This window comes from Sinohyriopsis cumingii, chromosome 8 (assembly GCF_028554795.1).
Source record: "Sinohyriopsis cumingii isolate HCF-2022 chromosome 8, ASM2855479v2, whole genome shotgun sequence".
NCBI classification, from domain to species: Eukaryota; Metazoa; Mollusca; class Bivalvia; order Unionida; family Unionidae; genus Sinohyriopsis; species Sinohyriopsis cumingii.
This window is the reverse complement of record NC_142968.1, coordinates 104,317,733-104,334,350: the sequence shown is the minus strand read 5'-3', so window position 1 is coordinate 104,334,350 and position 16,618 is coordinate 104,317,733. Positions and strand designations below refer to the sequence as shown.

General features: G+C 37.1%; 1 protein-coding gene across 1 annotated transcript; it reads right to left on the bottom strand.

Annotated features, from left to right (window-relative positions):
• Window positions 1-6,043: 6,043 nt before the first annotated feature.
• Window positions 6,044-13,027, bottom strand: LOC149794292 (uncharacterized). Its single transcript, XM_089968444.1, has one exon. It carries the CDS (start codon window positions 11,804-11,806, stop codon window positions 8,552-8,554), a length of 3,255 nt encoding a protein of 1,084 aa, XP_089824570.1. The 5' UTR covers window positions 11,807-13,027; the 3' UTR covers window positions 6,044-8,551.
• Window positions 13,028-16,618: the final 3,591 nt, after the last annotated feature.

The window sequence follows — 16,618 nt, the reverse complement described above, 5'->3', positions numbered from 1 at the left end:
ACACAGTTTTGAATCGAAGAAACTGGAAGAAACCAATAGATCATGACTTAGGTTGTGCCTCGTACGCTAATAGCACAAGTGCATGCCAGTAATTTCAACCACAAGACCTAGAGAGTAAATATTCACCAAGAAAGAATGTCGTTCGTTAGCTCCTGAAGATTATTTTCACATTCGAGAGACCGAAAAAGTTACTTTCAGAAAATTTAGAACCACTGCCTTCACATACACAGGATTTAAACACCAATTGGTAAAATAACATTACTGAAAACTTGAATTATTCCAGTGTAATCAGTTGTTCATCACGTTACTGTATCCTCTGCAAAATTTTTATCCGTAAATTAAATTAAGTACTTTTCATTTTTATATGGCAGTCAGATGTGGACAACGTTAAAAGAGATGTTATGTATCAAACCTTATTTCAGGCTTGGCGATGATACATTGAAACATTTATATTAGCTTTGCAGATACAATGGATTCGTCGAGTTCTTCTACCTATATACCCACCGGACAGGAAATAATCTTATGAGAACAAATTTATGGATGAATTCACTGATAAGGGTAACAAGGTAACAGTTCTTTTTAAGAAATGATTTGAATATAATGTAATCTGTATTGTTGACACGGTAACAGATCTGGGAACTATTACTTATTTTGATAGTTTTAAAGCTAGATATGGTCTCAACGTGAATTTCCGTACTTTTAAAGGTATAATTCAATGTGTAAAGTTCTTATCTAAAATTTTACAGTTACATGTGACTACACCGGATAGATCATTTATCCCTTTCCATTTGGAAATTATATTTCGTAATAATAAAGGATGTAAGGATCTTCGCAAACCACTTTGAAAACGGATGTTATACCCAGTAGTGAAAAAAAATTGAATAAAAATTTCAATTTGAATAGGAATGTGTGGCCTAACATACATGTTAACGTTGTTGCAATAACAAGAAACTCAAAAATAAAATGGTTTCAATTTCGTGTTACTCACAGAATTTTACCAAGGAATTCAGTTTTGAATAAAATAATTTCTGATACCGATAAATGTATTTTTTGTATATAAAAATATCCCGGAAACAATAATGAATTTGTTTTGGACTTAATGTGATAATCAGACCGTGGAATGGTGTGTTCTGCTGAATAAAGAGAACATATATATTGTACCAAGAGCAAAGACTGTAAAAGTGGGAGATATAAGGACAGTTGGAATATGAGAGCAATCTTTGTATTAATTGTTTTCTTCGGACCAAATGCTACATCTGCATATGTAAAATGAAAAGGAATGTGCTTGGATTGGAGGGGTCGAAAGTTTTTCTTACTGACAACTATAATATGGAAAAATATATCGCAATCTAATTTGAAAAGAAAGTAAAATTTATGTTGAATTGGGAACAATGGGAGCCATTATTCCTTCAGAAAATAAGAACAATGAGTTTTAATTCCAATGCACGGTTTATAGCTTGATGTACGTACATTACAGAGTATACTGTGTTTTAATTCCAGTGCACGGTTTATAGCTTGATGTACGTACATTACAGAGCATACTGTGTTTTCATTCCAGTGCACGGTTTATAGCTTGATGTACGTACATTACAGAGTATACTGTGTTTTAATTCCAGTGCACGGTTTATAGCTTGATGTACGTACATTAAGAGTACAATGTGGTTGTAATACATAATGCCACTTCATCAGAGTATAATGTGTTTGTAATGCATAATGCCCCTTCACCAGAGTATAATATGGTTGTAATACATAATGCCACTTCATCAGAGTATAATGTGTTTGTAATACATAATGCCCCTTCATCAGAGTATAATATGGTTGTAATACATAATGCCCCTTCATCAGAGTATAATGTGGTTGTAATACATAATGCACCTTCATCAGAGTATAATGTGTTTTTAATAAATAATGTCCCTTCATCAGAGTATAATGTGTTGGCAATACATAATGTCCCTTCATCAGAGTATAATGTGGTAGTAATACATAATGACTTTCATCAGAGTATAATGTGTTTGTAATACATAATGCCCCTTCATCAGAGTATAATATGGTTGTAATACATAATGTCCCTTCATCAGAGTATAATGTGGTTGTAATACATAATGCCCCTTCATCAGAGTATAATGTGTTTGTAATACATAATGTCCCTTCATCAGAGTATAATGTGTTTGCAATACATAATGTCCCTTCATCAGAGTATAATGTGGTAGTAATACATAATGACTTTCATCAGAGTATAATGTGTTTGTAATACATAATGCCCCTTCATCAGAGTATAATATGGTTGTAATACATAATGCCCCTTCATCAGAGTATAATGTGGTTGTAATACATAATGACCTTCATCAGAGTATAATGTGTTTGTAATACATAATGCCCCTTCATCAGAGTATAATATGGTTGTAATACATAATGCCCCTTCATCAGAGTATAATGTGGTTGTAATACATAATGCCCCTTCATCAGAGTATAATGTGTTTTTAATACATAATGTGCCTTCATCAGAGTATAATGTGTTTGCAATACATAATGTCCCTTCATCAGAGTATAATGTGTTTGCAATACATAATGTCCCTTCATCAGAGTATAATGTGTTTGTAATGCATAATGCCCCTTCATGCCCGATCAACTTACGTCATAGCGTGAATCGTTCTAAAGCGTTCTAGCTACAATTGTATATGTCTTAGATGCATAAATAGCATTAAAAATGTAATATTAACCGTGAAGTCGTGAATTACTGAACTATTTCACTCGTAACCTCGCAGTCCATCTACAGTGAATCAAAAAGTAGAAATAGTATGTTGGTCCGAAATATATTGTTTCTTTCTTTTGGAGAAATTTCCGGCGATTAAAATAATATGTGTTAACTGTAAATTACTGCGCTGACATAAATTTGAAGCATATAGAAATATGGGTGCAGCGTCTGTTACCCCAGTGAAAGGTCGACATTCCAAAATCCTAATTGGTAGACTCACAATCATTAAAGTCGTTTGTCTTAAGATGTTTCACTCTGTCGGATACAACCGCTCTGTAATGATTCTTCATTACCATCACCAAAACAATGTTCTCTGGATCAATCCGCACAAGAAATGTAACAACGAAAATAAAGTCTTTTGACAACAGATATTAATTTGACAATGTACACACTTTAAGACATTGCAGAGAATAAACTTGTAAAAAGTCACTGTCCTGCATCTTTATTCTAAAATCTCTGAACTCCTCCTCTCAGGTGTTGTAGCATTGCAGTCGTTAACCTCATTGACTTAGAAGTGTGTGGGTGTGGGTCGGGTGGAAACGTGAAATCGCCGGATTTTGCCTTCGACAGCATGTAATCGAAAAACCAAACACGTTTCACTCGTGTAAACATTTGATTTGGTCAGCAGAAAGTTTCCACCTTACATATTAGATATTTCCTTATATCTAGCTCAATAAAACGTAGATATCCTTTGAATATTTATTTCAAACAGTATGTAGTTACGCTATTTTAACAACCAACACATTTTAGAACCAAAGTTAAGCTTTGATAAACTATTGAATAAACGCAATTTGACACAAGGTTAATAAAATGAATCGGCAAGATATTATTTTGTGTGGTGCAACTACCAACTTTTCGTTCATTGGAACGGGAAATATAATGGGCGCTTTAGGAAAAGATGTGTCGTCATCGCATTACATCCGTGTATCCACGAGAGGTACAAGTCAACAATCAGTATAGCGGAGACCACACGGCGTTGCGAAAATATCGAAGGACAACGAGTCGACAGAATAATCAGCATAACCTAATATCAATTTGATTTTGCTATCATCATCATTATTATCATTGTCATAACCATCATCATTATAATGATGTTGCTGAAGCAAAATATCAGTACTGTCAGAACTGATCATTCACTTTTCCTATGGTTTTATGTTGTTGTTATTTTTTTTGGGGGGGGTTTTTTTTTGTCATTTTATTGGGGTGGGGGGGAATGTGACCATCAAAAAGTTTGAGAAAAGGTATTCTTGCTTTGGTTTCTAAAACATCTAAACCAGTCATTTACGAATATTGTTTATCTTAAGATAACGGAAAAACACAATATCATCGTCTGATCACTAAATAGTCGGTCCCTAACGCTTGGTACTTAGTCAAAATTGAGTGTATATGCATTCCTTTATGGAGGCTATTAATATATGGAAATCAGATAGAAATAACATAAACATGTCAGGTTTTCAGCCCACCATTTTAGATGGCAAATTAGAATGAATTGTAATAAGATTTGTCAGTTTTGTTTCTAAGCTATCTGGCGATTTTAAATCTGCTGGCTGGCTTCACGGGTGAAGGGTTGAGGCAGGAGTTCGAGGAGATTCGTTACTCTTCATCAGAGATATGCTTAATATTAAAACTGAGCACACTCCGATCGTCTGTTTATATTACGGACATGCTCATATTACACAAGATTTATATATCAATGTTGTTACGGAATTGTATAAATCTCTTTATATTAAATAAATATACTCGGGTTTTTTTTCTTGTGTACAACGATACCCGAGGGTGATTTATGTATATTGTACAAATATTTCGAAACTGTGAGTTCGGTTCATCCTATGCCGCACGTGCGAAGTGCTTTCTATTGGAAAAACCGATATTCATGGAGGGCACAGACGATATAGGGCTATATCGTCTGTGTATATAAATACATCACCGTAGGATGAAATATTACGTTACTGAACGTCTTGTAAGTGAGCAGTCTACTTAAGGACTTACAAATCTTCAGCTGTAGAGGTATGTGAGTTATTTATTAATTTCTTATATATATATTATGTTTTGTATATTTTCAATGTAACTCGGCTTGCGTAGTATAATGCAAATATTTTCTATTCTCATATGTGACTTAAGAGGATTTTTTTTTTAAAATTAGCAATAAAGTTGCATTTTGATTAAGAAACGTTTAGTACCATAGGATTCTTATCGGACACCAGTAGGTTCTGAACCTGTTTATTGTTTTGTAATGTTGTGCCGATAATGCAATATGTATAGTTTACCGTATATAACGTTATTACGTGTTATCGTATATACCCGTGTCATTCTTAGTACACTGTGTTAGATTTATTTTCAGCTGATCAGAGCTGACCGCGGCAGCTGTGGAACTGATCCATGGTGATCAAAGCTGACCTTCGCAGCTGTGGAGCTGACCATGATGGTCAGGATTGATGGGGTACCAGCTATAGAGCTGACCACAGAAGTTGACCATGACGGCTGCGATGCTGGCCATACAATAATTTATTTCCCTCGAAAAATTCTGTAAAAATTAAAAAATATGAACTTACTGTTTAATAATCAAATGCAAGAATAATCCAAGAATAAAATGTTAGTAGTCCTAATAACACAATGTTCTACTAATTTCAAGTTCAAATTCCGACGAAGAATCCAAGATGGAAGACGATGGCGTATGCTGCAATATGTAGTGTTGAAGTCTACAGTTCCTTGTAGAAACAAGAATTATCACTCCGGTTTTGGAAGTCAAAATAAATTTCTTATAAGAACTGTCTTTGATTAAGAAACTTGCATAAGCACATCTATTTTCCCAAAAAAATAGCACAATTATTCCTTTTGAATCCAAGTAATTTGAAATAACTCCAAAACAGCACAACATACAACTTCTAATTTTACAGCCCAACTTCTACTTCTACTTAGAATAATTCCCTAAAATAGAGGTTATATCGTATCCTAAAACGTAAACGAGGGGTCACGTGATCATCTTCTGGAAGCTTATAGAAACTACGTACTTGTTAAAGGTCACGTACACCTAGTGTGACCCTTACGAAAACCATCATTTTACTCTAAGAAAATCAAATGTGTTTACATCTTAAACGCGAAGTCCCATCATGAACTTGTTTACTATGTTTGCTACAAATTTGAAACAAGGTCTGAATTTAGATAAACACCTGGTGTTTATAAAACAAACATTCAAGGTCAAACTTTTTTCTGAAGAAAGTATCATGTCTAGTGAATAAATATACATTACTATATCATGTTATGAAAAATAATTAAAACTCGAAACAATTAAATTTAAATAAATATATATTAAATCAGATATAATTAAATAAAATATACATAACAATTCCCCCATAAAGGAAAAAAAGATGTCTACATAAAGCTTTCTTGTTACCACAGACTAATTATACTTGAGTTTTAAACGAACTCGTATAAATTACACAGTGTACAGGAAATAATACATTGTTTTACACGGGAAAGTGCGTCTACTATTAAATTATCTTTTCCCTTGATGTGCCCGATGTCAAGATTATATTCATGTAATAATAAACTCTACCTTAGTAGTCTTTGACTTTTACTTTTCATCTTGCCGATGAAAGTAAGGGGGTTGTGGTCACTAAATACAATAATCGAAGAAGGAGCTGAACTTGGGTAAACTTCAAAATGTTGCAATGTTAATATCAAAGCCAAACATTCCTTTTCGATTGCTGAATAATTTCTTTGGAGCTTATTTAATTTTTTTTTATAGAAAAAATAGCACACTCGATGATCAATACTATTTTCATCTTCTTGAATCAAAACTGCCCCAACCACAGCATCGCTTGCATCTACAGACAGTTTAAATGATTGGCTGAAATTTGGAGGTGTAAGAACTGGCGCGCTTTTAAGTATGGCTTTCAACTTGTCAAAAGGAACTTGTTTTTCTTACTCAATAAATTTGTCAGGGGTTCAGCAAATAAAATGTTCAGTAGTATCCGGCCATACCCAAAAATCGCATCAGTTGCTTTTTATTAACAGGCATGAGGAATTCAGAGATAGCCTTGACCTTAGCATCTATAGGTTTAGCTTGTCCATGTCCCACGATGTGTCCCAGAAATATAACACTAGCACGGCAGAAATTACTTTTAGACAAATTGTCAAACATGCATCTGTGAGTCTGTCAAAGAATTTCCGAATTGTTGCTAAATGTTCTTTCCAGGTGTAATTGTAAATACTGACATCATCAATGTAAACATCACAATTGTCTAGACCAGAGGTAATCATATCCATGAGGCGTAGAAATGTACTTGGCGACCCTTTCATCCCAAACGACATTACTTTACATTGGTAAAGTCCATCTGGAGTAACTAATGTCGAAATTTCCTTTGCTCTTTCCATTAGTGGAATCTGCCAAAATCCTTTCAGAAGGTCAAATTCGGTGACATACTTGGCATTCCCGATCTTATCAATATAGTCATCGATTTTTGGCAATGGGAATGAATCTGTTTTTGTCACACTATTCACCTTCCTATAATCAGTACACATACGGAAAGTTTATCTGGTTTTGGAACAAGTATGCATGGTGAACTCCAGTCACTTTCACTGGGCTCTATAAAATCATTCTCCAGCAAATATTGATTTTTTCCCCTCAGTTATTCCTCATCATGTACGGGTGTTGTTTGACAGGTTTCAAGTCATGGAAAATTATGTCGGTTCTTGTAGGAACATCTGAAAATAAGTGCTCATATTCAAATAATAACTGTTTAAGTTCATTTCTTTCTTGCTCTTGCAACTGTGAAAGTTTCTGGTCCAGATCTTTCATAAGTTCTGAATTGTGAAGATTTATCACTCAAATATCAGTAGACTCCGATGATATTCTTTCAAATAAATCTTCGCTGAATGGGGCAGGTACACCTAAATTAATTGCATGTTTAACCTGTATATCTTTTTCAATATACTCTTTTAGCATGTTTATGTGACAAAGTTGATTTTGATTACGACTCCGAGGAGTATTTATGATGTAATTTAAATCATTTATTTTCCTGTCAACTGTGTAGGGACCATAATTCTTGGCCGGAAGAGGATTTTGTGGTATGGGCAAGAGAGCCAGGATTCTATCACCAGGCTGAAAACTCCTTTCCTCCGAGTTTTTACCATATTTTGACTTCATTTTGGATTGCGTAGAGTGCAGATTTTCTCTTACGACCTTATAAGCCTTTGACAACTTATATTTAAAATTAGAAATATAATCAAGAAGATTAATTTAAGAATCTTCATTAGAAAGAAGTTTCTCTTTCAATAACTTCAATGGTCCACGCACAGTGTGTCCAAAAATTCAGTTCAAATGTATTGTTGTGTATGTAGTTTCGAATATGCTAATGTGCCAACGGACTAGAATGCGATGCGATGATGTGCTAAATTATTTGATCATCACATTAATATAATCAAAATGTACTTTTCTGAATTCACTATAATTAAAAATTAATGTTTTAGTCCAGGGATAATAGTGATTTCCAGTGAATGTTTTAAATAAATTAATCTAGCCAAAACAATGAGACTGATTCTACATCAGTATTAGTTAATATTGAATAGATTGGACATTTTGTATTTGAAAAATTAGAAATAAAAATGTAATATGAAACTAATTTTGTACATATATTTAAATTAATAAACAAAAGCAAATAAACATGTCAGGCCAAGTTCGTAGAGTCCTCAGAACAGTTCAACTTTAAAGCGTATATTTTCTAGGAGTTCCCACCTCATATATGCATATGTACCTACTGCATTACTGACGACTGAGTTGAAACGCAAATTGTTTCATTCATTTATTATGTCAAAAGCCCCTACTTTCAGCAAGTGCTTTAGGCAACAACATTCAGCCTCTATCATGTATGAATCATTGACAATCATTCCACTGTTATTTACCAGAAGGTTAACATCTGGTGCAAAGAATGAAGGAAGGATGCACTCATCCAGCGATTTCTCAAGACGACCGATAATCCTAGTTGCCCAGTCAACGGCAACTCTCTTTGGATCCTCGTCGTTTGAAATACTGGCATCTTTGACAATATTGGCTTCCTCTAGCTCGTGCAAGAAACAAGTCTTTAGCATGTAAGTTGTCAGAAAACTTTTTATGTAGTAATCTGTTTTGTCTTTGTCATATATTTGAGGCATGTAAGCAGTATCCACCAAGGCCTTCACTAAGATGTACCCCTTGCGAAAAGGTCCTGGTACATTTTTAATAATCAAAGCTTCCAGATGTGCGACATCAATACGAAGAAACGTATGCCAGTCACGTACAAATCTAGCATCTGGCGTTTTTAAAACGATGGAGAATGAAGGCTTCTGTTCGAGTTCCTCAAGGAGTCTGGAATTCACTTTTATTTGAGTTGGGGTCCAGTCTGGTGGAGTGATTACCGGGACAATATCTATATCTATTAAAACGTCCTTGAACAAATAACCACCTACCCAGCGAACTGAGAGTCTGTCGATGGAACCTTTATCAATGTTCAGAAATTTTCTTAGATAGATGTACCTTGTTGAACATCCATTTTTCTGCTCAAGCAATACGTTATTGATAGCAGCGTACAGAGCTCGAATAACCTTTCTCCCATCGAGAATTTTATCAGAGTCAACAAACTGCATGAAAGACCTGTTCTCAGCTCCGTCTCTCAAATGTAGGCGGACATATTCTGGTGGAAACAGTGATGATTCTTTTGGAATAAATGCGTCATTAAAGTTGATTAAATTCCAGCTAAAATCAAACTCATTTTGATATCCAACCTTTGTTCCTTCATTCCTGCTTCCAGCTGGTCGTACCTCGCACTTCAATAGGGGATGACGCCTCCCAACTTCCTCAGCAGTTGTTGTTATTAGGTTTGAAATTTGGGATGCTATATCCACGTTTTCTTGTGTTTCATTCTCCAAGCCCATATCACAAGAATCTAGGATCATATGGACATATTTTGAAAGTGATTCTTGATGATATACTAAATGCATCTGCCAAGGAAGCAGCAATATCTCTTTGTTTTCGTTGTAAATTGTTTGAAGAAGGGGACAATCAACAAACATGTCATCTTTTCCCGGACATATGTCGGACTCTGTATATACAAAGTAAACTGATCCTTCATTCCTTTGATCTAAATCAAAGTGATCCTCACACTTGCTTTCTTTATCCATGCCCTGTTCTAACTCAGTACTATCGAATATATCCTGATCACTAACGGAATGGGATGATCTTTCTACAGTTTTGCCATCTTCAATTTCAAGGTTACTTTGATTGCCGTTAAAAAGGGTATACCTTGTTGTTTCATCCTCTTTTGCAAAGTTAGAGGCATTCCCACACGTGCTAGAGCTCCTTTCAGTGTCCTCTGTTTCAAAACCATCCTCGTTGCTATTTGAATGCATCGTTGAGGGTTCTTCTTCAGCTTCGTCTGTTGTGAAAGTTGATTCTGGTTCGGGTGAATCTAACCCAATAGGTATGTCCATTGAACTTTTCATAAAATCACACATTAAAGAGATTACAGTTTCCTTCTCACTTCCATCAAACGCAACATTTATCACTTGTTCTCGTCTAAAAGAGGCACAGGCATCATCCTGCATGGGATAAACACTTCGCTGATAGATTATGCCTAGATCCTCATACAAGGAAGTTAAACGCAAGAAACACGCTAAATCTGCTGGTGTCCTTCCACATCCGTCAACACACTGTTCACAATTGTTTTTCAGCAATATACGTACAGAACCAGTCATAACAAAATTAACTGCCCAATGCAATGGAGTAGATCCAAACATATCTTTTGCATTTAAATCGACTGTTTTACCCAGACCATGTATAGTCTGCAACACAACTTCTAGTATTTCTGCATTAATTGTTGACCTATGTATGGCTGTTTCGCCGGTTTTTGTTCTGATATTTGGGTCACTCCCTAACAAAATTAATGTTTCTATTACTTTCAGCTTTTTTTGTCTGACAGCATAATGCAATGGCGTGAATCCATCATAATCGCGTGAACTGATATCAACACCATGTCTTACTAACGTTTCCACAATGTCCGACACCGACGTTTTCTTCGTATCGTCTTCCTCTTCCTCACTGTATTCGGAGAAAAATGACGGCAACACGCAAAAGTGGAGAGAATTCAGACCGCATTTATCTTGAAGACTCGGGTTAGCTTCCATTAGAAGCACTGCATCCACAGCTGATTTGCACGTTTCGTTTGATGTCGTCACATAGTGAAGCAAGGTTCTCCCCATGCAGTCTGCTTCATCAATTTTACATCCTTCACGCAACAGGAGCTCAAGAATTTTCTTGAAACCAAAGCGATGAGGATTCAAGCCCAATAAGTGGAGGCAAGTTTTACCCTGCAAATCCCTTGTTGTGGCGTCGCAACCAGAATCAATTAAGAATTGAACAGCTTCAAAACAGCAAGATGAGGCGGCTTTATGGAGCGGCGTTTGACCAACAGAATCCAACAAACCGACTGGAACACCTCGCGCAGACAGCCATTGAAGGTAATCTCGACAGTGATGTCTATCTGCTTCTATAAAGTCACCTTTCTCATCAGGATGAACGAGGGCTACAAGATGGACCAATGACTGACCGTGAGCGTCTGTTTGATGAAGATCATCGCAGTGATTCAGAAGGTCAACCAAGGTGGTATACTGAAATTTATAATTATACAGCTGACGATTCTCAAACATCTTCATAAGCGGTGATTTCCCCGCTATATTTAGTATGTTCCTATCCGCGCCATATTTGTACAAGATCTCTCGTATACTCTGGCTGCAGTTCTCAGTCAGTGACGAAAACAACGGGGTATCTCCATCTTCGTCCGCCATATTTACATCAGCTCCAAATTCCAACAGGTGCTTTACAATACCGAGGTTATTTCGGAGGACCGCAGAATGGATTGCTGTGGTTCGTCCGTTTACTAGATCGTTTACCGTGTAATTTGGATCTGCCTTCATATTCAGTAGTTCGAGAACCTTTTTATCGTCGTCTTGCAGTATTGCAGAGAAAAGCTCCATTGCTAAATCTGCCTTTTCTTTATCTCTGCCAATGCTTACCATTACTGAAGATGATTCTGTTCAGTTTTAAATTTGTGCTTCACCGGCAAAGAATACAAATGGTATGCGCTCCTCAAACAAAAGATAATTAGGTTACTACCACTCTTTTCTACTGCATGTGAAATCAAAGCATAATTTAGACTTAAGCTTTATTCCACAATATTAAATTATCAGTGGTTTGGACTGGCTTCTTGTCAGGTGCATTTATTCTACAGTCTGTGATTCATGTCTGCGTTCAATTTCAGTAGTCCATGCATCATTTTCTTATTTCATATCTAAATCTTGCTTGTTTTTATTGTTATATTAGACAAAGTATGAACAATGTCTTTCTAAAGCTATACCCAAATAGGACACAATTCACGGACTAGTGAACATAAATAAACGTTTCTGTATAACAGTTCCAGATAAAATGTGTATATTGGCACATGCAGGAATAGTCCACATGACGTTAGGGGTTCAAGGATCAGCTACTTCTAGACTGGTCTGAAAAACATGTTGAACAGAATGAAAAGATTCATAACAGATCCAATGAGCTCGTAAAGTTGTATTTAACGCATTGAACGTTTAAACTTATCACGTCAACCAATCTGTGTTCCCAGTCTTTGCTGAAATAAACTCCTCAGTTTCGGGATGTCGGCAATTACAGTGTTGCTACCTTTATTTTGAACACAGATATGTTTTACCTGTAACTATTACCACGATTATAATCCTGTGGTATTTTTCATCCGCTGCTGAAATTTCTTAAGTTGCACTTTGGTTTAATAGTCACTCACGGTAATCCAAAAACAGTCTTGCTGTTTCGTTACTGTATTACAATGAAAGGCTCTTCTGCTAGGCCAGGTTTCATTTCTCGCGATCGTCCGGCGTTCCTGTTGTTGCAACAATCGGCATATACATTATCAGAATCAACCGACTCCTTCGAACTCTTTCAACTGGCGTTTTTGAAACACACGTCTCCCAAATGAATTAGCATTGATCAAGCCTCTAAAACTGGCTTGTTTACTCTATCTGAATTGAGAACTCAGGCACATATATAGAGATTTTGTATGTTGTATAACAATGTCAAACACGCAGTTTCGAATTACTCAGACATGTACTGAACAGTCCCATAACAAAAGTAGTTCAGTCTTCCTAAACTGAACAGGTGGATTCCAATTATTTTATCCTCACCTTGTCAAACAGATAACACAGTTCTGCTATTGTATACATATTCCTTCATTTGTATTATAACCAGGTATCTTCACACAATGACAGAAATTGTGTGCCTACTAACAGCTTTAACGAATTCAAACGAAGATAGATCGATAATACAGTTCATTGATTTGACTGCCTAATATTGACAGGTCCATAGCGAAGCTTGCATATATTAAATAACTGGTGCTCATTGTGCAACGAGAAGCTTCACTGATATATGTATATGAAAGTATGAACTTTGTGGTCGTATAAAAATTGAAAAGGGTGATTTCATTTTTTTCATTTCAGAGACAATACAGAGACATTGAAAATAACGACGTTAGGTTTATAAATATAACCGATCGTTTCTTATGGTTTGAATGTATATAAAGTTAGGAACTTTCATAGGAAAAGTTTCTATAACTGCCCAATTTACTTGATGTGACTTGAGAACACCGACACATGCACAAGTAAACATACTTTGCGTATTGTGACATAATGTTAGACATACGTCGAATTACTCGTACATGTTTCGTAGCCCGTTTGTGCCATTTTGTGCTCGCTTCAGGTAGTGTCAACTGCAGTATCATCTACCCATTCTGTCGTCTAGTAGAAAATAACTGTGTATCTTTCTGAGAGCCTCTTGCATTAGTCTCGAGGAAGCATATGGATGCACATAAATGGGGGTAGGATGATGGTACTTGATTGGGGGGGGGGGTAGTAAGACAACAAAATAATGTTCAAGCAGCAAATGAATGTGAAAAAGTAAGGTAGGCATTACAGAAAACAACAGTGAATGTCATCATTTTAGACGATTAAAAGACTGTAACGTGCCCCTACGGAATTATTACTAGCCCCGGAGAAGGATGGACAATTTAAAGGTTAAATAGCTCAGAGCTCCCAGTCAGCAAAGCCGATGGTCTAGGTGTTATAATATAAAATTAATAAGGTGAAAGGTATTACAATTTAATAAACTATATCACGGTATTCCACAATCACAGAACAATTTTTAACAATTGCTTCCAATCACTACACGACCTATCCATATCGACAATTCTTCCATCCCGCGAAATTAAAGGTGAGAGGGTTTCCTTCCCGTGTCGCTTCTATGTTACTAATCTGTAACTTCCGCCTTGTATTCCTTTCGATACTTCCAGTACCCTTTTCCGTTTCCGGGCTCTCCTTGTTGGTACTTCCGGTACGCTCGTTTCCGTTCTCTCGGCCTCCTTGTCAATACTTCCGGTATCCTAGTTTCCGACTCGGGCCCTTCTTCCTCGCATAATTGCCTCTCTCTCTACGTGCTCTCCACGTCTTCTCCTCTAAATTTCGGATGGCGTCCGTTCCCACCAGGAGAGCTTTCTGTGGATTAGAAGGAACGTACAATGGTGCCTCCTTGTTCGAACACAGGATAATGTACACTCTCACAGACCTTTCATGAGCATAATGGCAATTAAATCATTAGGTCATCTCATACACCCACATCCAAATATTCCACAAAGCTTGTTGTATAATGAAGGCTACAACAACAACAATACTATCACAACTTCTGATACATACACACATATCAGTAATTCTATATATAACAAACTATCAATATCAACAATATTCTTACGCACTTCCTACCTTACAAATTATAAAAGACATATACAAATATAAATGCCTAATTATACGTGCACAAGGACAATAACGCCTAACTCTGCACAATCCACACTATATATTCAAATACAGACAACTACAAGGTCTAACACTACTCCCTATTGAATTCAATTCTGCATCACGATGCAACATCGTAGCAGATTAAACCATCCACTTCGATTTTATCATAACAACTACATACATTAATCTTGAATATTACTAGTTCGCTATACGCTACATTACGACACGTTAATAATTCATCTATACATGTAAGATTAAATTTCTACTAAATTAAATGCACATAATGACGCATAAATCTTACGACACCTAGCTAGGAAGGGAGACAGATTCGGGCGAAGATATTTTACCTCAGAAGCCTTTGTTTCAATTTCGTCTGAAGTTTCTTGAACTCCCTTTCCCGCCCTTTTAACGAGCATGCAACTTCGGCACTCAGAGCGCAGTTTAGTCTCCAACTTCCCTATGACCTGCTCTCGCCAGTGTCCAGACGTGTACTGACCTGTTCACAAATAGATGTACTAGAATAATGTCTGACTGCGTGAAAAACCCGCCGAAAATTTGATTATCTTACTTCTGACTGGATATCGGTGGTCTCTTTGAAAACAGTCTGAGGGTAGTATCAATGAGGTGTTACAATGTCGGGTTTCCGGCCACTAAGCCTAAGCCGACCGGTGACATCACAGCTAATTGCAAACAAACCGTTTCTCGACCCGCGGCAAGGTTCTTCAAAGGAAGTAACCGTGAATTCAACCGTAACGAAATGGGTAATTCACGGCCAGGTAGTTTCTTTGTTGCAGAATCCAACTAAAATCGTAATATTATATAACACGGATTGACATTACTCAAAGTACTTTGAATTACGAATTCTATCAAAAGACATTTATAACATGAAGCAGGAATTGTTAACAAATATTCTAACACAATGTGACAAAGACTAGCTGGAAGGCCGAGTTTCTGAACAGGTGAGATGAGGTAGCATGTCACTCCGTTCTAGGTAGGTGACATTTAGTTTTCTGCATGTATCAATCAAGGTGTAAAAAAACTTAAAGCTAATTTATTGTTTGCTCTTTTGGTACATGACGTTATAAACTCATTCCTTTCTTGGCATCCGTCCGTCTACTGGAGACATGCCGTAGCTCCAAAGTACGCTTTTGTTTATCCTTCTTTCTAGCTCTCTTTTCAGTTTGTTTTGTTTTTCTCTCTTCCTCTGCGTTTTGAACACCCTGCCTGACAGCTAGACGCCAGCTGGAACGGTTGTTTGCACAGCTCTCCCAGTCGTTGACACTGATGTTTGCCGTCTTCATATCCTTCTTGCAAACATCTTTGTAGCGCGGATGTGGTCGTCCAGTTGGTGGTGTACCTTCTGCTAACTCCCCATATAACAGGTCCTTGGGAATGCGGCCTGGGTCCATTCTCTTGACATGGCCAGCCAGCGAAGGCGCCTCTCGCTGAGAATGGAGAACATCCTGTTCATGTTGGCGCGTTCTAGAACCTCTTTGTTGGGTACTTTGTCCTGCCACTGGATGTGCAGAATGCGCCGCAGACATCTCAGGTGGAAGCTGTTGAGTTTCCTCTCGTGTCTTGCATAGCTGGTCCATGTTTTGCTGCTGTAGTGAGCTGAGTACGCAGGCTTGGTAGACACGCAGTTTGGTCTTCTCGGTGAGGTTGGAGTTGTTCCAGACTCTCTGGTTAAGTCTGGCCATCACTGCTGCTGCCTTGGCAATCCTGCCATTCACCTCAGAGTCAATGGAGAGTGAGCTGGAGATGTTAGACCCGAGGTATGTGAAGTTCTCGACAACGTCCAAGTTGTACCCATCAATGGTGACAGAGGGAGGGGAGTCTGCGTCCTGCGCCATGACGTTCGTTTTCTTCAAACTGATGGTCAGTCACAAATTCCTTACAAGCATGGGAGAGGCGGCATACCAGCTGCTGAAGTCCATCTTCCGTGTGTGATGTCAAGGCTGCATAGTCGGCGAAGAGCAATTCACG

Coding starts and splice junctions, on each gene's coding strand:
- LOC149794292 (XM_089968444.1), bottom strand. CDS start 11,806: ATGGTAAGCATTGGCAGAGATAAAGAAAAGGCAGATTTAGCAATGGAG.